The sequence below is a fragment of the Thamnophis sirtalis genome, unplaced genomic scaffold (genome assembly GCF_051295495.1).
Source record: "Thamnophis sirtalis isolate CommonGarterSnake01/CBP01778 unplaced genomic scaffold, rThaSir2_p1.2 scaffold_6, whole genome shotgun sequence".
In the NCBI taxonomy this organism is placed as follows: Eukaryota; Metazoa; Chordata; class Lepidosauria; order Squamata; family Natricidae; genus Thamnophis; species Thamnophis sirtalis.
The window spans coordinates 956336-978783 of record NW_028261386.1 but is presented as its reverse complement, the minus strand read 5'-3'; the positions used below and the strand labels follow the sequence as shown (position 1 = coordinate 978783).

General features: G+C 43.9%; 1 protein-coding gene across 1 annotated transcript in view; it reads right to left on the bottom strand.

Moving 5' to 3' along the window:
• Window positions 1-4894: 4894 nt before the first annotated feature.
• Window positions 4895-22448, bottom strand: part of YPEL2 (yippee like 2) — a 76407-nt gene continuing 58853 nt past the window's right edge. Inside the window, exons 3-5 of the mRNA XM_087717087.1 lie at window positions 17879-17922; window positions 15312-15420; window positions 4895-5269 (exon numbers count right to left, since the gene is read on the bottom strand). Of these exons, the coding sequence (XP_087573213.1) occupies window positions 5180-5269; window positions 15312-15420; window positions 17879-17922 (243 nt within the window). The 3' untranslated portion in view covers window positions 4895-5179. The remainder of the gene's footprint in view (window positions 5270-15311; window positions 15421-17878; window positions 17923-22448) is intronic.

Below are 22448 nucleotides of genomic sequence, written 5' to 3'. Positions count from 1 at the left end.
ACTCATAATCAAATAAATAACAGTCGCTTGCATTAGCCTGTAAATTTAAAAAAAAAAAAAAGAGCTTTTATACTGCCAGCTGGGAGCCCTGAGGAAAAAAGACACTTATGGGCTAAGAAAAGAATTAATTAAAGCTTCCCAGAGTCCTAACGGATCTATTGAAAGTTGTTTTTTTTTCTTTCAAAGTTGGCCCTTTAAAGGGGTGTGGACTCCAACTCCCAGAATTCCGCAGCCAGCATGGGGGATTCTGGGAGTTGAAGTCCACTCCCCTTAAAGGTTCCATGTTTGAAAAACACAGTATTTAAAGAGACAAGAAAAAGAAATGATTTCTCCGCTACGAACAGTGTCACAAGGGTTTTGGGATCTATCGGCCCCAATTTTCTTTTATCGTTTGGATCTATTGCAAAAAGGGGACGTCACTCCGAAACAGCAAGTTTGATCAGAAGGCGCATCGGTGCATGTCACCCAAATTGTCTTCATCCTCTTAACTGGCTTGCCACCTCAGGAATAGCAAAGGACACCATCCCGTCACCAGTGAGGAATGTAGGACTGTAACCCTAACCCTAACCTTCTCCTTCTCCTCTACCTGAGCTGAAGAGTGATCTAGAACCCAAGTCTGGAAGCATCCAACTTCCCAAATGTCTGAACGGCTCCTCTTATAGAAACCTGGATTAGAAATCCATATCCTAGGTTGACCTGTATGACTGATGGTTTTAATATACTGAGCCCGTACCATTGGAGATATCTTGGAGGCCTTCAAGGCAAGACCGATGGAGGAATTTTAGATGGTTGCACACCAACATTTTTTGGAGGCTGGTGCAAAGTCCTGGTGAAGAAATCTCACCTTTTCCTCAAATAAATAAGCAACCTCCACTCGACCCAAATCGGCCTTTCAAAACACAACCGGACGCAGTGCGTCAAAATCACAGTCGTAGATAGGAAGTCCACCTCACCATGTCAGAAGCTGAAGGATGCTACAATTTTTAAGGATGGTCCTCTATCCCAGGATTTCACAGGATCTCAGCAACTTTTGTGTGTTTCTCAAACTTGGCGACTTGAAGATGGGTGGACTTCAACGCCCAAGGATTTCCCAGCTCCCAGTTCTGGGAGTTGGAAGTCCACCCATCTTAAAGCTGCAGAAACTGAGAAATTCTTGTACCTTCCAGATCAGAAAGATCAAGAATTGAGGTTAAGAGCTAGGCTGTGGTACTACTGGTCTCTACCCCAAAACACAACTGTGCTTGAGGTGTTGGTTTCCCACTGCCCCAAAATCACAACGACCAAAGGGACCTGCGTGGCGATTCTGCAATCTGGGTATATTTTCCTGCAATACTTTTCTCGAACATTTGATCATGAGCCCTGGGGATTCTGGATTTTGCTGGAATTAAAGCTGCTTTGTAGCCCCAGGCTCCGAGATGCAAAACCGCGGTGATATTTCATGTTAGCTTAGGGTTATCTATAGTTAGGCCCAGCTGTGGCCAGCTGATAACGTCCTTGGAAACAATTCAGTCTCTGTTCCTGTCTAATTCCTACCGAAGTTGTGACAGATTAGATCTTCTATATATTCTGTTTCTCAAATTTTAATCAGGAATGCCTCTTGGGACCTAAACTTGCATTTGTTTTTTTAAAATTATTATAATTTTGCAAGGAGTCCAGGATTGCAGGCAGATATTCTTTTTGCTCCTCTTGGAAAATAGGACTGGCTGAAAGTTAGCAAATTGTTCAAAGTCACACCATGAGTCTTATATCTGTTTGAGCCCATAACTCCTTAATTTTAGACCATCTACTGTACCATATTCTCGATTATTGTTTCCATATTCCTTCTCTGACAGTAATGTGGGCTAGAAACCTCCTTGAAGTTCCATGCTTTAAATCAGTGTTTTCCAACCTTGGCTATTTGAAGATGTGTGGACTTCAACTCCCAGAATTCTACATGCTGGCTGGGGAATTCTGGGAATTGAAGTCCGCAGGTCTTAAAGAGTACCAAGTTTGAGGAACACTGATGTAGGGATTCATGGTTAAATAATCTACCCCTTCTTCCTAAATCTCCCATCCAGAAGTTCCAAACAAGTCTTCCTTTGGTGTGGCACATAATATTAATATTGTGGGAACACGGGTCAGTCTTAACACCAGCACATAACTAAGTTCCTGAAAAATTTAAAGTGAAAATAAAGCTTTTGTCCCCTCCCTGTCTCTCTCGATGGTACAATCCAATTCAATATAGCAATAGCAGTAGACTTATATACCGCTTCATAGGCCTTTCAGGCCTCTCTAAGCGGTTTACAGAGAGTCAGCATATTGCCCCCAACAATCTGGGTCCTCATTTTACCCACCTCGGAAGGATGGAAGGCTGAGTCAACCCTGAGCCGGTGAGATTTGAACCGCTGACCTGCTGATCTAGCAGTAGCCTGCAGTGCTGCATTTAACCACTGCGCCACCTTGGCTCTTATTCAGCTTCCTGCTCTCCCAATTATTCTGCTGACTTGGAAATTATCTCTCTTCCCCCCACAAGCCCCCTCCCCAAAGGTCCAAAAAGACACCAGGACATTAAAAAAAAAATCCATTTGCTAAGACCCTACTTTATCTCTTGCCAATTATGGAATGTTTCTCTATGGGCTGCTTTGTGTCCTACAGAGGACCACACACAGAACAATTTCCACCCCTTACCCAAATGAAATTGAATGAAAGTAAAAAGCAGGAGCGGGGGAAATATAATAACCAGAATGAGGTTAAACTCAATGGTTCCACCACAAAACCGCGGTAGACAAAAGCGCGCTCGACGAAAGCGCGTACGTGACGTCATCACAGCGCGACGAAAACAGCACGCTGTGAGCGGTAAACTTAAAATTAACGCGTAAATCTAAACCTAACCCCCCCCAAACCTAACCCTAAACCTAACCCTAAACCTAACCCTAAGCCTAACCCTAACCCTATACCTAACGCTAAACCTAACGCTAACCCTAAACCTAACCCTAACACTGAACGTAACCCTTAACCTACCCCTAACCCTAACCCTAACCCTTACCTTTATGTGAATCGGCTTGCTTAAAGCGCCCTTTTTTCTCCGCGGTCGTATTTGTCGCGCTCCTGATGACGTCACGTACGCGCTTTAATCGGGCGCGCTTTAGTCTACCGCGGTTTTGACGGGTCACGAAACTCAATGCCATTCGAACTAGACCTGTATGAAAAATTTCACACCCTTATTGACCGATCCTATAAAATGCAACGGAGAGGAATTGGAGGGCTTTGGAGGGAGGGGGAGGACAGAGACACAGCCCTAGAAATTTTTTCCAAGGTCCTTCAGCCTCCCATTTGACCTCAAGGCTCTCCTTGAACCCGAAAGGAATGCCTTCCAAGAATGCTGTCCCCAAGATAAGCCCGTTTGCAGACTTAGTTCATCCAGATTTATCTCCTGCAAAAGCTGGAGGGACAATTAAATCCTTAGCTAGGTCAGTGGGGCAAGGATGCCTTTTAAGCCACCCGGTGATAACACACGTCAGGGGAGGATTCCCCCCCCCCCAGCTTTGCAACCTGAGAATAAACGGGATCGCTTTCAGACAAGCTTCTGCACCTCAAAAGATCCGATCCAACAAAGGAAGAAAATGCTCAACCTTATGTCCAAGTCCTCTTCAGATCATCAAAGCGGGCGGGGTGGTGTTGGTGTTAAGAGAAGATGGAGATGCTAGCCACAGGAATGGATGCCCTGCTTCCTCTTATAAAGTTACTTAATCTATTTATTTTTCTCAACACAGAGAAACAAAAAGGAATTTCCGGTCAAGCCTGGTGATTCCTGCTCTTTAGCAGAAGCGACCACCTCTTTTGGATTCACTGTTGTTGACCCCACCCAACTTATTATTGTCATTCGCAAGGAAGACCCTCAACAAAGTAGGAAGTCCAGAGACCCTAAACCACCAGCGCTAAACTTCTGGAGGAGAAAGGGATACAGGAAGAAGGAACGATCTTCCCAAAACAGAAATGAAGGAATGGATGGAATCACCAACGGATGGTCTACAGGTCCTCCTGGTTGACCCAAATTTGAACACCTCCAAGGCTCTGAAATATTTCCTTCGCACAATGTCATGGCCAAAACCTGCTCCTGGGTGAGGAAACGTTCTAAAAACAACCGACAAGACAAGAACATTGAGCTTTGGGTCTCCAACATCAACATGGACACACCCCACAGCTGGCGTTGCTAGGACACCTGTAATTAGGCATCGAGTGACTCCTGCATCCCTCTTTCTCCTTTTTTTGCTTCTGACACAATCTGTGCATCCTTGAGGAACCTCAACGGCGTGAAGCTAGATGACAGCCCGAAACAACAACGTCGACAACAACCCCGAGATAATCAGGCTTATCTCTGCAGAGTTTTGGGATTGGGCTAATTCTCTAGAAACCAAAGGATGTTAAAAACATCCCTTTTCAATCGATATTTCCCTCTTCCTTTTCAACAAGCTCAGCGTAAAAGACAAGATCAAGAAAAGCCACCTCAGATCCAAGGAGTATCCCAGGTAGCTGCTTGGAGAATACTAGGACTAGCTAGCCTAAAATTAGGAGGCGTACAATATTTTGTTTTCTTTTGAGACGCAGAGAAAAAGACAGGCATGAGGTATATATATTATTTGTACAGTCCCGCGAGTTTCAAGCCATGGTTTGTCAGGATTTAAAAGGACAAAGGGGTCGAGCGAAACTCCGACCCATTCCCTCTCATCTGCCCCACACCCCAAATCACTGATTTCCCCGTCCCCCCAGGAGTCATAAACCTGGACTTTAGCCCCCTCCCCTCCCCAAAAGGCAACCATCCATTTCTACTGAGTCAACGGTTTGGCATTGGGCTCATCCCTTGGTTTTTGTTGTCGTTTAAAAAAAAAAACAGAAATAAGAAGAAACACCACGCGACACAATGCCAGAAAGAGGAAGACCAGAAGGCGCTAACTCGAGGCTGGACTCGCAAACGGATATGGAAAGCGAAGAGACACGGGGGGGGGGGCGGTGTCGGCCGGTCGCCGGTTCAGGATGGCAGAGAGGGGTGTGCGAGGAAGCGTGTCTCAGGACGACGACGAAGCCGCCGGATGTGTGGAACCCAGCGAATGCCGCTCGCTCGCTCGTTCTCGGAGATTAAATGTCCAGTCGGAAGAGTGAACCCTCGCGTGGATCAGTCGTCATTCTTTCCGGCGGCGGTTCAATCCCAGCCGTTATCTTTGATCATATGAGCTAATTCAATGATGTATTTGCCTTCTTTATATTTCTGACTGCTCTCAAAAGCGTGTTCCTTTGAAACAACGACAACAACAAAAAAGCCAGTTATAACATGAATAATAATCAAACATACGTTTTCTTTACTATACGTTTCTGGTGAAGTCCCCAAACAGGAATATTTCAGGTTTGAAGTCTTTATGTTGTTGTATCATCCTTTCCAGCCACGTATGTATTTTAGACCAATATTTTCTCACTTCTACACGTGTCCACTACATATCATAGTATGTGTCAGGTGCCTGGTGGCATTTCCAACATTTAGCCGATTTATCCTTGAACATTTTCACCAATCTTGCTGGTGGCAAATGCCACCTATAAAACATCTTACACATATATTCACAAAGTAATAGAGACATCAATATTATATATATTTATGTCTCTATTACTCCCTGAATATATGTATATGTATATGTATATGTATTATATTGAACAAATGAGAAATTATGAAACAAAGGCCACACTTGGAATACGGCATCCAGTTTTGGTCGCCACAATGTAGAAAAGATGTGGAGACTCTAGAAAGAGTGCAGAGAAGAGCAACAAAGAGGATTAGGGGACTGGAGGCTCAAACATATGGAGAACGGTTGCAGGAACTGGGTATGTCTAGTTTAATGAAAAGAAGGACTAGGGGAGACGTGATAGCAGTGGCTCCAATATCTCAGGGGTTGCCCCAAAGAAGAGGGAGTCAAACTATTCTCCAAGGCACCTGAGGGTAGAACAAGGAGCAATGGGTGGAAACTAATCATGGAGAGAAGCAACCTAGAACTGAGGAGAAATTTCCTGACAGTCAGAACAATTAATCAGTGGAACAGAAGTTGCCTCCAGAAGTTGTGAATGCCCCAACACTGGAAGTCTTTAAGAAGCTGTTGGATAGCCATTTGTCTGAAACAGTATAGGGTTTCCTGCCTAGGCAGGGGGTTGGATTAGAAGACCTCAAAGGTCCCTTCCAACTCTGCTATTGTATTGTATTGTATTGTATAAAGAGGAATATTTATAAGACACTATGTTGTAGAATGAAAAACCCGAAATTAGAAAAAAGAAATACCAATAATGGAAAGCTGTAAAAGTCTAATTGTGATTTTAATGTTTGGAAAATGTTGAACAAAAATATAAATTAAAAATAAAACATTTTACACAGGATTGTATTTGCACAAAATTGGAAAAGCGAAGAGATTCCTACAGAGGAGAATGTGATTAGGAAAATATTAGAATGTGCAGAAATGAACAGATTAACACTGGCAATCAAAGAGAAAGAACAAACTGATTATTATATTACATGGGAAGCATTTTACCGATGGTTAGAGAATAAACATAAAAATTAGAAGTAAAACTAGCTGTGTTAAAATGTATTAATTAGAAGGAATATAGTTAATAGAGTTAGATAAATTAAGAAGAGGATTGTTATAATGTCAAACATGTAAGATATTGACGTTAAGTTGGAATAGATAAATAATGAATATGATTGTAAAACTTAACTGTTATTGCACAAAATATTTGTACCCAGGCCACACACTGTTTAATGGACTATTCGTATTAAGATAAAATAAAAACTTATAAAAAAAACAACAAAAACATTAACAAAATCTGGAAGGGAGGCGTGTGGTTTTGAGAGTTACGTTCAAACTTTGCTTAAAACATTAATGAAGTAAACTCAAAGGCGCTTTTGTCAAAAGGCAACAAGACTGGGTTTTTTTTCCTGGAGGATTTTGGTCTTAAAGTTCCTTGATCTAAAACAGTGTTTTCAAACATGGCAGTGTTAAGATGTGTGGACTTCAACTCCCAGAATTCCCCAGCCAGCCATGCTGGCTGGGGAGTTCTGGGAATTGAAGTCCACACATCTTAATGGTGTAAGTTTGAAACAAACAAATAAAAAAAAAAACCTGATACATCCTCCTTTTCCAATTTCCAAACTCCTACCAAAAGGGACAATGATGGCACAAAGGGGATGATGATGGCACTATAAACTCTTCCCCTTTTGTATGTGTGTGGCAATGTCACACCCACAGGAGGGGTGCATTTGCATGGTGACTCTCCTTAGGATTAAGAAGAAATTTCCTAGAACCAAGTAGAAAATGCCTGATAGTTAGAACAATTACTCAGTGGAACAACGTTTTCTCCAGAAGTTGTGAATTCTCCAACACTGGGAGTTTTTAAGAAGATGTTGGACAACCATTTGTCTGAATTGGTACTATAGGATTTCCTGCCTCAAGGTCCCTTCCAACTCTGCTATTCTATTCTATTCTATTCTATTCTATTCTATTCTATTCTGTTCTGTTCTATCATATTAAATTCTATCATATTCTATTCTATAACCATGTTGCTTGTATCTTTGCAATTCATATTGGTTTATTTGTTCCTAGTACGATTTCATTGCTTATTAGTAACCTATGACTATCACTAAGTGTTGTATCTTAGGATTCTTGATGAATGTATTTTATTTTTATGTACACTGAGAGCATCTGCACCAAAGACAAATTCCTTGTGTGTCCAAACACACTTGGCCAATAAAGAATTCTATTCTATTCTATTCTGTTCTATTTTATTCTATTCTATTGTTCTGGATGAATGTATTTTATTCTCCTTCTGTACACTGAGAGCATATGAACCAAAGACAAATTCCTTGTGTATCCAATTACATTTGGCCAATAAAGAATTCTATTCTATTCTATTGTTCTGGATGAATGTATTTTATTCTCCTTATGTAAACTGAGAGTGTATGCACCAGTGGTGGGTTTCAAAAATTGTTCGAACCTACTTTGTGGGAGTGGCTTGCCGCCCATGTGACCGGATGGGAGTGGCTTGCCACCCATGTGACCGGATATGAAGATGCCGACGACACTTGTCAGAACCACCTTAAATTACCTCACACACAGCACTGGCATGCATAAGAATGTGATGTAAGCTTGTTTTTTAAAAGGCATCTTTGGTTTGCGTTAAAACAACTTCAACACACGGGATGTTCTGATTGCACCACAAACGCAGTAGTCATCCTTACCTTTCACAGAAGCACTGAGTTTTATAAATATGAGCATGATAGTGTAGAATAATCATATCCAAGGACCAGTGGTGGGTTTCAAAAAATGTTGGAACCTCTTCTGTAGGTGTGGCCTGCTTTCCGGGTCCACTGGTGGAACCTCTTCTAACCGGTTCGGTAGATTTAGCAGTTAGACTTATATACCGCTTCATAGTGCTTGCAGCCCTCTCTAAGCGGTTTACAGAGTCAGCAACTTGCCCCCACAGTCTGGGTCCTCATTTCACCCACCTCGGAAGGATGGAAGGCTGAGTCAACCTTGAGCCGGTGAGATTAGAACCGCTGAACTGCAGATAACAGTCAGCTGAAGTGGCCTGCAGTACTGCACCCTAACCACTGCGCCACCTCGGCACAGATTTGACGAACCGGTTCTACCGAATAGGTGCGAACTGGTAGGAACCCACCTCTGGTATGCACCAAAGACAAATTCCTTGTGTGTCCAATCACACTTGGTCAATAAAGAAATCTATTCTATTCTATTCTATTCTCTATTCTTCTTGACAATGTATTTTATTCTCCTTTTGTACACTGAGAGCATATGCACCAAAGACAAATTCCTTGTGTGTCCAATTACATTTGGCCAATAAAGAATTCTATTCTATTCTATTCTATTTCATTTCATTCCATTCTTCCTATCCTATTCTTATTTCTATCCTATTCTTATTCCCATCTTTCTTATTCCTATTCTATTCTTATTCTTACTCTCTTATTCCTAGTCTCTTATTCCTATTCCTATTCCTTTCTGGTTTCAATAAAGATAAAAAAAATACAAATATCCGAGGCTTGAAGTTCAAGAATCGAGAATGTTTGGTGTATTGTTTTTGTTTTGATCGAGGTTCCTTTTCATTCCCGCTCTGCTTTTCTTCTCTATCAATTGTGCCTCTCCCTGAGATGCATCAATCTAGGGCACGCTATAAATATTTGAATTGAATAATGAATGAATTATCGGAGTGAAATTCCAGGGCCTTGCTGTAATTCTAAGCATTGGTTTTTATTCTCTGTGTTCTAAAGAGAAGGATGGATCACCTCTTAGAGCTGTTATTTGCCAGGTTTTGACTCAAGACTCCATGGCATCCAGGTATGGCTTTACAGGTAGTCCTCGACTTACAACAATTTGTTTAGTGACCATTCAAAGTTACAACAGAACTGAAAAAAAAAGTGACACGACCGTTTTTCTCAGCTACGCCCGTGGCAAGATCCCCGTGGTCAGGTGATCAAAATTTGAATGCTTGGCAACTGACATGTATTTAGGACGGTTGAAGTGCCTTGGGGCCACTTTTGCTAACCTTCTGACAGTGGCAAGCCCGATTCACTTAACAACCGTGTGACCAACATAACCATAGCAGCAATTCACTTAACAACTGGGTCGAGAAAGGTCATAAAATTTGGGGGGGGCTCATTTAATGGTCTTGCTGAGCAACATAAATTTTGGGCTTGATTGCGGTCGTAAGTCTGAGTGGCGCGGTGGCCTGGAGGTGGAGCTCTCACCTCATAATCAGGCGGCTGTGAGTTCGATCCTAAATACAGGCAAAGATTTCTCTCTCTGGGCATGATGAGAATATGTATCTGCTGAACAAAACTCTGCCCTGGGGACAGGCAGGGCAGCTGGCCAGTAAATACTCTGCTAGCTCCATTCAGTTGTCCAGACTTCACCCCACAAGGGATTACGGTGTCGTTAAACAAAGGGATGACGATGACTAAATGAACTGTCATTAGAGTGGTGAGGTGGCCTAGAGGTGGAGCTCTCGCCTCACAATCTGTGAGGCTGTAAGTTCGATCCTAGGTAGAGGTAGATCTTTCTCTCTCTGGGCACAATGAGAATATGTATCTGCTGAACAAAACTCTGCCCTGGCAACAGGAAGGGCATCTGGCCAGTAAAACACTCAGCTCCATTCGGTTGCCCAGACTCCACCCCGCAAGGGATTATGGGGCCATTAAAAGATGTTGACGATTGTGGTTGTAAGTCAAGGACTTCTTATAGTGCAGCAAAGGAGTAGCTCGCTAGAGTTTCCACAGAAGCGAGGCGCTTGTATCGCAAAACACTTTGCTTAGTGTGAAAAGCCACAGACGTAAATAGTGAGAATGACACATTTTCTTAAAATATCACAGGTCTAAAGTGTGCACATCGGAACATTTGAAAGAATTTGTTCTGCTGAAATCCAGAAGGACAGTTATAAACTTGTTTTTTAAAAGTAGTCTTAGACTTACAACCAATTGTTTAGCAACTGTTTGGAATGACGACACCTTCCCGCCAAAAGCTACTTACGACCTGCAGGTAATCCTTGACTTACGACCATAATTGAGCCCAAAATTTCTGCTAAGTGAAACATTTGTTACGTGAATTCCCTCCCCCCTTTTTATGACCCTTTTTTGCCATGGTTGTTAAGTGAATCACTTCAGTTGTTGAGTTAGTAACACGGTTGTTAAGTGAATCTGGCTTCCCCATTGACTTTGCTTGTCAGATGGTTATAAAAATTGGTCACATGAATTTGGGTCATAAAATATCAACCAATAAGCATTTTTGCTTGCCCGAAAGTCGCAAATACAATGTCATAAATACGAGTCAGTTGCCAAGCAACCTGATTTTAGTCACGTGACCATAGGGATGCTGCAAGAGTCATAAGTTGAAAAATGATCTTAAGTCACTTTTTTCAGTGCCGTTGTAACTTTGAACGGTCACTAAAAGAACTGTTGTATGTCGAGGATGTTCTGACCCGGCCTTAGCAGAAGCAAGAAACAGCCTCCTTGTCACAAAAAAAAACCCTCCTGTGAATTAATGGCATCCGCCCACCGAAAAGCCCAGGCCATAGTCCTTCAAGGAGTTAACTGCAATACAGACCTTATCAGTTCCTTACGATAACTGCAAGCCCGAAAGGCTGTAAGTTAAGTTCTGGCAAGCAGCCTTTGATGCACGAAACACCATGAGCAAAATCTTCAGAAATACGAACTGTTGTCTCCTACGACAACCACTACCCTTTCCTTTTATTTATTCCCCAGCCAGGGAGGAGCCATTCAGCATCTATGGGTGCTTTGCTTCCTGTGTCTACTCCTTGTCCTCCGTTGTTCTCCTCTCCTAACAGCTCTGCACATACGTGCATCTGGAACAGGTCCCACCTGTTCTTCCGCCTCACTTATCTCAGCCTCCAAAGGCAACTGCCTCTCCGGTGGCTGGGAAACGTTGGACGGCCCTGGCTCTACCTCTCTCTGCATCTGATCATCAGAGTCTTCCCCAGACCCCAGAACTGATTCAAGTTCCTCCCCAATCTCCCCATTGCCTGAGTCTGCTACCAGCTCTGCTGGCAGCTGGTGGGCCACAACAAGAGGACTTTCTATATTATAAAAATTATGATGCTTGCGATCGTGTTTTGGGGCATTTGACAATCACCTCACTTTGTGGTTTGCTGTGTTTCGTGATCACATGACCAAAATTTGTGACCTTTTTTGCCAGTTTCTTGTGTTTAGAGCTGAATCACTTTATGACCCTGGGGTTCACTTAACAATTGCCACATTCATTTAATGACCACTGCATTCATTCACTTAATGACTGCTACATTTGCTTAACAACCAATGCAAAAAAGCAGAAAAAAGAGAAGAGCCAGGTCGCATGATGTCTTGACTTATGACCAGAATTCCAAGCTCAATGATGGTTGTAAATCAAGGACTATTTGTAAAGTACCAGATATGTACTACAGGTAATCCTTGACTTAGGATTCCACAATTCTCTGTTGTTAAGTGAGACATTTGTGAAATGAATTTTGCCCCATTTTACGACCCTTCTGGCAACTGTTGTTAAGTGAATCACTGCTGTGGACATGTTAGTAACTTGGGTTATTAAGTGAATTTGGCTTCCCCTTTGACTTTGCTGGTCAGAAGGTCGCAAAAGGGGATCAAGTGACTCCAAGATGCTGCAACCGTCATAACTACGAGCCAGTGGCCAAACGCCTGAATTCTGATCACGTGACCACGGGGATGTTGCAATGGTGTGAAAAATGATCGTAAGTCACATTTTCCACGGCTGTTTTAACTGTCAACCTTGAAGCGGACCTGGCCCAAACTGTTTTGAAGCTTCGGTGTTGCCAGACTGCAGCTGAGGGATTGGGAGAGGGGGGAAATAGAGATAGCTGGGGTTTTGTAGCCAAAACAAAATACTTTCTCCTGGGAACCAAGGTCATTCTCCTGGAAACCAAGGACATTGGTCAGAGAGAGAGGCGGAGTGACATTACCAGGCAACCGGACAGAACCTCAATTGGACCATGTGACTGATTGCACAGATGACTTACTCTCTGGAGAAAAATATTGTGGGGGTGTAAGATACCCCTAACACTCCTCAGCGTGTGTGTTCTGTTAAGATACAGCCTGTTGTGCCTTAAAATGGCTTCTACTGTACTGCCGTAAAATGGTTTCTACTGCACAGCGCAGTGGATTTTGCCATGGTAACAGCTTCCCGTTCCACAAGGAAGCTCCCTCAAGTAAGGGGGAAAATCCAACATTACAAATTACATTTGATCCGGTCAATTCCCCCCTATAAATGAATAAATAAATACCCAGCCAATGCCAGGTTATTGGCTAGGATCCAATAAAACTATTACTGGAGGAATCTACCTGCCCCAAGAGTTTTGTTAGCTATGGGTGTATTACTTGGAACTCTGACATTAACTTTGAATGGCCATTAAATGGACGGTTGTAAGTCGAGGACCGTCAGTGTTTTATCTTTTAACCTTTAATTTTTCTTCGCGTGGTGAACGTGTGTTTCTCCCACGCACATTTAAACTCGGTTACTGATGCTCGACCTTCTGCCCTCTCCTTCTCTATGACCTTTCCTTCCATTGCCTTATTAATTGCTTAATAAGATTGCATCGCTTCTGCCATTAAGCTTATTCAGGTGGATAGCAATAGCAATAGCAGTAGACTTATATACCGCTTCATAGGCCTTTCAGGCCTCTCTAAGCGGTTTACAGAGAGTCAGCATATTGCCCCCAACAATCTGGGTCCTCATTTTACCCACCTCGGAAGGATGGAAGGCTGAGTCAACCCTGAGCCGGTGAGATTTGAACCGCTGACCTGCTGATCTAGCAGTAGCCTGCAGTGCTGCATTTAACCACTGCGCCACCTTGGCTCTTTTATGGCCTGGAAGGCCTGGATGCCTGGAAGCATTCAGAGAAAATTAAGTGCAGGAAGTTCTCGACTTACAAAGGTTCATTTAGTGGCCCTTCAAAGGTACGGTACGACGGCGCTGAAAAAAAAGTGACCTAGGACCGTTTTTCCTCACTTTACGACCGTGCCAGCATCCCCGTGGTCAACGTGATCAAAATTCATAGATTTATTTGGCTTACATGCCACCCGTCTCCCAAAGGACTCAGGGCGGCATATGACATAAAAACACATATTACAAAAGTTAAAAGAAAGATTAAATAGAATATATCCCAAAAAAACCCAATAGACATTTACAATGAGATTTAGAAATTAAATTAAAATTGACAATCCAAATTAATAATTTATTTTATTCAGGAAAGGCTTGCTTGCTGGAAAAGCCAACTTTTTAGGGCACGCCAGAAGGACCGGTGCTGAATGGCAGATGGCAACTGGCTCATATTTATGACGGTTGCAGCGTCCTGGGGTCATGTGATTCACTTTTGCGACCTTCTGACAAGCAAAGTCAATGGAGGAAGCCTGATTCACTTAACAACCGGGGTTACAATCTTATCCGCGATTCATTTAATAACTGTGGCAAGAAAAGTCGTACACTGGGGCAAATGCACTTAACAAATGTTTCACTTAGCCACATCAATTTTGGGCTCAATTGTGGTCGTAACTTGAGGACTATGTGGATTTATGGCGATTACAATGTCCAGGGTGTGTGTGTCACGTGATCAACGTTTGGGACCTTCTGACAAGCAAAGTCAGCAGGGAAACCAGATTAAAATTTACACAACCGTGTTACTAACTTAACAATTTCAAGGATTCACTTAACAAAATTTTCACTTAGCAACCTACCCGTGTTTCCCCCAAAACAGGAGAGGGTCTTATTTTCTTTTGACCCCGGAAATAAGCGCTTGGCCTTATTTTTGGGGAGGCCTTATTATTTTTGAGGTGCAGGAAGCCTCTTAACCTCAGCTCATGCGCCGCGGATCAGCTGATCCAGAGACGGGCGGAAGTTCTGTCTCTGTTCCGCGTGGATGGCAGGTGCTTGTGTGGTGTGTGGGCAGAGGTGGGTTGCAGGAGGTACGCACCGGTACGGCGTGCCAGGAGCACCGGATACCGTTCTGGTACGGTTCTCCGGAGGGCCCACCTGCCCGCCCGAAGCTCCTTACTGGTCTTCTAAGTCTTCAGTGCCTGCGCAACACTCCGCTGAGCACCTGGATCGTTGCGGAGGCTCGCGGAGGCACTAAGACGCATGTGTGCATTGCGCGCATCCATGTGGATGCCGCCGGGCCCGTTTCAACCATACTGGTTGTAACGGAATCCGGAACCCACCCCTGTGCGTGGGGCATGTCCCCTCCCTTCCACCTCCCAGGAAGTGGCGGGGACTGGCTGCGCATATGTTTAGATATTTTCATGGAGGGCTTATATTCAGGGGAGGGCTTATTTTAGCGCATGCGCTCAAAAGCATTGATGTGGCTAAGTGAAACATTTGCTAAGTGCCTTTGCCCCAGTATACGACTTTTCTTGCCACAGTTGTTAAATGAATCACGGATAAGTTTGTAACCCTCGGTTGTTAAGTGAATCAGGCATCCCCGTTGACTTTGCTCGTCAGAAGGTCGCAAAAGCGAATCACACGACCCCAGGACGCTGCAACCGTCATAAATATGAGCCAGTTGCCATCTGCCATTCAGCACCGATTGGGCTCATTATCTGAGGAGATCTTATTTCCGGGGAAATAGGATAAATTATGGGCTCAATTGTGGTTATAACTTGAGGACTACTTGCACCGACTCCCTGCAGATTGAAAGCCGGGGTTTTCAGGGGGGGGGGGGAAAATATGTTCGGTCCTTGATATCAGATTAAGAATCAACCCATCACTACTCACATATTTCCAACCAAGCGTGGTTTTGCAGTTTTCACAGTAAATATCAGCCACAGCATGAAGTCCCGTTAGCAGAATTCGCTCCTCTGCAGGACCACAGCCCACATTCACTCTGCGGGTGACAAGGGGATGGGAAGAGGGAGAAAAATTTTAATTTCCCCGAAGGAGCAAATTATTAACTTCATCACAGACTGTCAAGCGTTACCAACTAACCAATTTTGTTGTATTTATTTTGTACAACAACAGACTATGCTAACTATCTTCCAGAGCAGTGTTGCTCCAACCTGATCCCTTTAAGAAGCGTGGACTTCAACTCCCAGAATTCCCCAGCCAGCATGTGGACTTCAACTCCCAGAATTCCCCATCCAGCATGTGGACTTCAACTCCCAGAATTCCCCAGCCCGTGTGGACTTCAACTCCCAGAATTCCCCAGCCAGCATGTGGACTTCAACTCCCAGAATTCCCCAGCCCGTGTGGACTTCACCTCCCAGAATTCCCCAGCCAGCATGTGGACTTCAATTCCCAGAATTCCCCAGCCAGCATGGCTGGCTGGGGAATTCTGGGAATTGAAGTCCACACCTCATAAAGTCACCGAGGTTAATTAAAAAAAAAATACTCCTCCGGGGTACAGAAATATTAAAAACAAAAGTCACTTTTAAAGACCCGTTTCACAAATTGTACACTGAGTTTTTACAAAATTCGTGTGAAATATTAATAAGGCTTTAGGAAGCCTTAGTAAGGCCACAGCTGGAATCCTGCATCCAGTTTTGGTCCCCACATGACAGGAAAGATGTTGAGATAAAGTACAGAGAAGAGCAACCAAGATGATTAAAGGCCTGGAGATAAAAACATATGCAGAAAGTTGCTAGAATGGGTTTGGCCAGTCTAAAGAAAAGAAGGATTTTGGAGGGGACGTCATGGTGCCAGTATTTGAGGGGTACCACAAAGAAGAAGAAAAAAAGTGTGTGTGTCAACTTATTCTCAACTTTAAGCCATGGGGGGAACTTCAACTCCCAGAATTCCTTACTCGGTGTGACTTGAATTCTGGGAACTGAAGTCCACATATCTTTAAAGTTGCAAAGTTTGGGAAACACTCTGCTTATCAAGATTTCCATCGTAGAAAAAAGACAACGTTATTCTGTCCTATAGGCCTTCATTCAAATAATAGAAAACTACATTTCCCCCATTAAAAAAAAAATTACCAAAAATCCCCACACACTTCTATGAGGGTCTAGGCTCATTCAAACCAGCATTTCAACTAACTGGGGTTTTTTGACAAGATGCAATGAATGGAAACTAATCAAGGAAGGGAACCAACCTAGAAATAAGGAGAAATTTCTTTGACAGTCAGAATAGTTAACCAGTGGAATAATAGCTTGGCTCCAGAAGTTGTGAATGCTCCATCACTGGAGGTTATCAAAAGCAGACTGGATAACCTTTTGACCAGGATACTATAAGGTCTCCTGCCTTCCACAAGGGGTTGGACTAAATGACCTCTGAGGTCTTTCCCAGACCTATGATTGTGTTCCATTTTTGTATCCTAATTAGTTTAATGAAAAGAAGGACTAGGGGAGACATGGTAGCAGTCTTCCAATATCTCAGGGGCTGCCCCAAAGAAGAGAGAGTCAAGCTATTCTCCAAGGCACCTGAGGGTAGAACAAGAAGCAATGGGTGGAAACTAATCAAGGAGAGAAGCAACCTGGAACTTCATGACAGTTAGAACAATTAACGAGTGGAATCACTTGCCTCCAGAAGTTGTGAATTTTCCAACACTGGAGGTTTTTAAGAAGTGATAGAACAATCATTTGTCTGAAATGGTGAAGGGTTCCCTACTTGAGCAGGGAGTTGGACAAGAAGACCTCCAAAGTCCCTTCCAACTCTGTTATTCTCCTGGTTGAGCAGGGGGTTGGACTAGAAGACCTTTAAGTTCCCTTTCAACTCTTTTATTCTGTTATTCTCCTGCTTGAGCAGGGGGTTGGACTAGAAGACCTCCAAAGTCCCTTCCATTATTCTGTTACTTTCCTGCTTGAGCAGGGGGTTGGACTAGAAGACCTCCAAAGTCCCTTCCATTATTCTGTTATTCTCCTGCTTGAGCAGGGGGTTGGACTAGAAGACCTCCAAAGTCCCTTCCATTATTCTGTTATTCTCCTGCTTGAGCAGGGGGTTGGACTAGAAGACCTCCAAAGTCCCTTCCATTATTCTGTTATTCTCCTGCTTGAGCAGGGGGTTGGACTAGAAGACCTTCAAGTTCCCTTCCAACTCTGTTATTCTGTTACCCTGTTATTCTCTACTGTCAAACCACAAAAAGTAACACAGCTGTTCCTTACAGCTTATCTTTCAGTAATAAGATAATTTCCTCCCCATCTGGAAGTTTTATTTTAGTCCTCCAGCAACAGATAGCCTTAAAAAGGAGAACAAGGTTAAAACCATTACGGTTCACAGTCCTCTCTGTTGGCTAATTGTGTCCCAAGACCAGGCAGACCTCATGAAAAAAAAGCTACGGTGAGATATTTTACAAAGACCAACAACGACCACAATACTTTAAAAAAACAAAAACACAAAACACTCACACTGAATTGAAGAGATAGGCTCGCCCTTGACTTCCCTGGAAAGACTGAAAGGCAAGCAAAAATAGGATAAAATAAAATAAAAATTGATTAAACTCGGTGGGTAGTATACAAAAGCAGTTCTAAAAAAAAGGTATATTCCTTTAAGACAAAAGTTTTCCTCAACTGTGACAGCTTGAAAGTGTATGGACTTCAACTCCCAGAATTCCCCAGGCCGGCTAGGGAATCCTGGGAGTTGAAGTCCACCTATCTTCCAGCTACCAAAGTTGAAGAAAAATGTGTTAAGAAATTGCTAGACGCTCTTTAGCGATTTCTGAATTCCCCCCCTCTTTTTCTTGCGTTCTTATCACACCATTCCGCACCAAGTCTCCTTAACTAAAAAAAAAAAAGAAGAAAGGGAAAGAGATTTTTGTTTTATTTTCTTTGCAAAAATGTCTCTGTGCCAAGAGATGTCAATAGTTGATGGAATTGTGTCTGACTTGAGCATTTATGGGGAAAAAATAGACTAGCATTCAACAAAACACACAGTTATTTTAGCCTGCAAGCCCAGGGGGAAAATATGTCAGCTAGGGAGAAAAAAAAAATCAAAAGCCCAGACAGACAAGCGAAAATCAGGGGGGGGAGGGGGGAGAAGAGATCTGAAAATACAGATTTTTTTTAAAAAAGGGAAATTTATACTCAGCAACACTCTATAAATAACAAGAAAAAAATTGGCACTTACAGGAGGTCCTCATTTGTTTAGCGAGCATAACAAGTTAACAAAGGCACTAAAAAAATGACTTATCACCACGTTTCACACTTACGACCACTGCAGCATCCCCATGGGCCACACGATTGAAATTCAGGTGCTCGGCAAGCGACTCGTATTTATGACCGTCAAAATCAAACGGAGTGGGGGGACCGGGGACGGACCAATTTGCTTAATTTAGGGATTCACTCAACAGGCTGTGGCAAGAAAGGTCGTAAAATGGGGCAGAACTCGCTTAACAACGGTCTCGCTCAGCAACGGGCATTTTGGGGCTCAATTTTGGTCGTACGTCAAGGCTCACGTGTGATAGCTTTCTTGTCCCTTTTTGTATAAGGTGGGCAGCTATATAAATTAGTTAAATCAATAGATATTTCCAAACTGGTAGTCCTTGACTTATGTCCGGTCGCTTAGTGAATGTTCATGTTATGACGGACACCCCCCCCCCAAAAAAAACAGCTCTTACGATGGAGATTCGAACTTTAAGCAACCAGTCCATATTTACAGACATTTGCAGTGTCCCTCAAACAGCTAACTGCAATTTCCGATATTTTTGCTGGAAAACAATGCCTGCATTGGATTTTCTTAACAAGTTTAATGTTCATTGACAACTGTGGATTCACTTAAAGACCGTGGCAAGAAAGTCACAAAATTGGGTTGGTCATGTGATAATCTGAAAAATAACCGGCATGACTTACAAACGTAATTCTGGCTCAGTGACGGTCGTAAATTGAAGATTACCTATATGGACCAATAACCTTAATTTGCAAAACAATTTTATGCAACCTGATTCCAAGGTTTTTTTAAAATACCCTGTTGGTTGTAAAGAGAGCAAATTTTCTAAAATTAATCTCATTCCAGTAACTGTCATGTGCCTTTAAATTTGTCAGCTGCCAAATACAGTTGAGGTCCAGCCAGCCAATCCAGTATCACAGTCCTGGGCGTGCCCCGCCTCCTCTACATGGCTCCACCTTCATTTAAAGGGAAACATTCTGTTTATGTTCTGAGTTTTTTTAACATCTGGAAAAATAAGCATTTGGTTTGGATTAAAGATGCAGGCAGAGGAAGAGCCACGCCACAAGGAGCTTTTGAAAGGGCACGTTTTCGTCATGGAGGAGTTTAAATTCAGCGCATTGATGGAAAATGAAAACACATTTGCTCAAAGAAATAAGAGAGAGCTCTTTGTTAAGTTTCTCATGGGGATTGCCAGATATTTCTTTTGCTGCTTGCTGGAAACCAGCCATACCAAAATTAAGATTATTTTGTTCAGTGTCTAGACCAGAGTTTCTGAAACTCGGAACGTTAAGAGAGGTGGATTTCCACTCCGAGAATTCCCCAGCCAGCACGCTTTAAGGTGGGTGGGCTTCCACTCCCAGAATTCCCCAGCCAGCATGCTTTAAGAGGGGAGGACTTCCACTCCCAGAATTCCCCAGCCAGCACGCTTTAAGATGGGTGGGCTTCAACTCCCATTATTCCCCAGCCAGCACGCTTTAAGATGGGTGGGCTTCAACTCCCATTATTCCCCAGCCAGCACGCTTTAAGGTGGGTGGGCTTCCACTCCCAGAATTCCCCAGCCAGCATGCTTTAAGGTGGGTGGACTTCCACTCCCAGAATTCCCCAGCCAGCACGCTTTAAGATGGGTGGGCTTCAACTCCCATTATTCCCCAGCCAGCACGCTTTAAGATGGGTGGGCTTCAACTCCCAGAATTCCCCAGCCAGCATGCTTTAAGAGGGGAGGACTTCCACTCCCAGAATTCCCCAGCCAGTATGATTGAAGAGGAGAGGACTTCCACTCCCAGAATTTCCCAGCCAGCATGCTTTAAGAGGGGAGGGCCTCCACTCCCAGAATCCCCCAGGCAGAATGCTTTAAGAGGGGTGGACTTCCACTCCCAGAATCCCCGGCAGAATGCTTTAAGAGGGGAGGACTTCCACTCCCAGAATCCCCCAGCCAGCATGCTTTAAGAGGGGAGGACTTCCACTCCCAGAATCCCCGGCAGAATGCTTTAAGAGGGGAGGACTTCCACTCCCAGAATCCCCCAGCCAGCATGCTTTAAGAGGGGAGGACTTCCACTCCCAGAATCCCCCAGCCAGCATCCTTTAAGATAGGTGGACTTCCACTCCCAGAATCCCCCAGCCAGCATCCTTTAAGATAGGTGGACTTCCACTCCCAGAATCCCCCAGGCAGAATGCTTTAAGAGGGGTGGACTTCCACTCCCAGAATCCCCGGCAGAATGCTTTAAGAGGGGAGGACTTCCACTCCCAGAATCCCCCAGCCAGCATGCTTTAAGAGGGGAGGACTTCCACTCCCAGAATCCCCCAGCCAGCATCCTTTAAGATAGGTGGACTTCCACTCCCAGAATCCCCCAGGCAGAATGCTTTAAGAGGGGTGGACTTCCACTCCCAGAATCCCCCAGCCAGCATCCTTTAAGATAGGTGGACTTCCACTCCCAGAATCCCCCAGGCAGAATGCTTTAAGAGGGGTGGACTTCCACTCCCAGAATCCCCCAGCCAGCATCCTTTAAGATGGGTGGGCTTCCACTCCCAGAATTCCCTGGCCAGCCTGGGGAATTCCTATGCCATTATTTATTTATCTCTCTTTACAAGGCATCTATAGTGCTTTAACTGAAATATGTGACCCAGGAGGGTGTACAACGATGTAAAGTCCCAGGAAATATAAATACTAAGCCACCAAATGAAGCGACCACAAAAACACACATGAACAGGGGAAGGCCCATAGGCACCAATTGTCTGGAATCCAAGTTTTTCACCATCTTGAGGACAAAAAAGGAAGACCCCCTTCTGAGCTCCAGGGAAGACATTCCAAAGATGGAGGATTGGCCAGGGAGAAGGACAGCTGCCCCATATCCTTATCCCAGGATCCTCTCGAGGAGGAGGATTCATGAGGAGATCTTCTTGAGATGTTTGAACACCTCACAATGGGGTTGACTATGGCAAGTGGAGAGCCTGGTGAAAGGTTTCCGAAAAACGCCCTGATTGATTCATGAGTATCGAGCCAAGTTTCAATACAAATTTATTTATTCATTCATTCATTTATTAAGAGCCCCATTAGGCAAGATCTGTTCGCAGTCAAGCCTATGCTTGGTTTGATTTATAGCTGAACTTTACCCCTCTTCCTCCACTCAGTCTGTGTCATAAATCACATTCCCCTATAAGATGCACCCCTCCCAAGCCTGCTGCAGAAATCTGAGATCGGACTCCAGTCGACAGTATGCGTGGTTATCTCTCCTCATAAGGCTACAAGTAGTGCAATGGCCGTAACTGCGAGGAGTAGTCATCAGTTACTTTTTTCAGTGCCGTCATGTCAGAACGTGTCTCTATATGAATGAATGGCTGTAACCAGAGGACTACCTGTGCATATGTGTTGTGGCCCAGCAGGAGCCGTTGGAGCTGCCGATGGACTCCGATAGCGAGGACCCCTATAAGTCTGCTATGGAAGATATGGAGGACCCTGGGCAGGGTTCAGACTCAGAGCAGGGACTGGAGTGGCTGGTTGGCCACCAGGAGGCACCTGAGGCATGGAGCAGTGGGGAAGATCAAAGGGAGTTTGTCACTGATGCCAGGCAATGAAGGGTGAAGAAACGGAGGCCGCAGTTACGGAGACAGACTCATAAGAGATAATCAAGCCCAGGTGGTTGTGGCTTGGCCCCTCCCAAGAGAGTATATAAGAAGAGACTTTGGGAGGAGTCCTTTTGCAGGACACAACCATTCATAGTAATCTGGAGAACTCCTTGTCTGGTCTTGCCAGTGAGTCGTGTCTGAGCTTCCACACAACAGGATTATAATTGCTGTGAATAAAGAGTGGCAAAC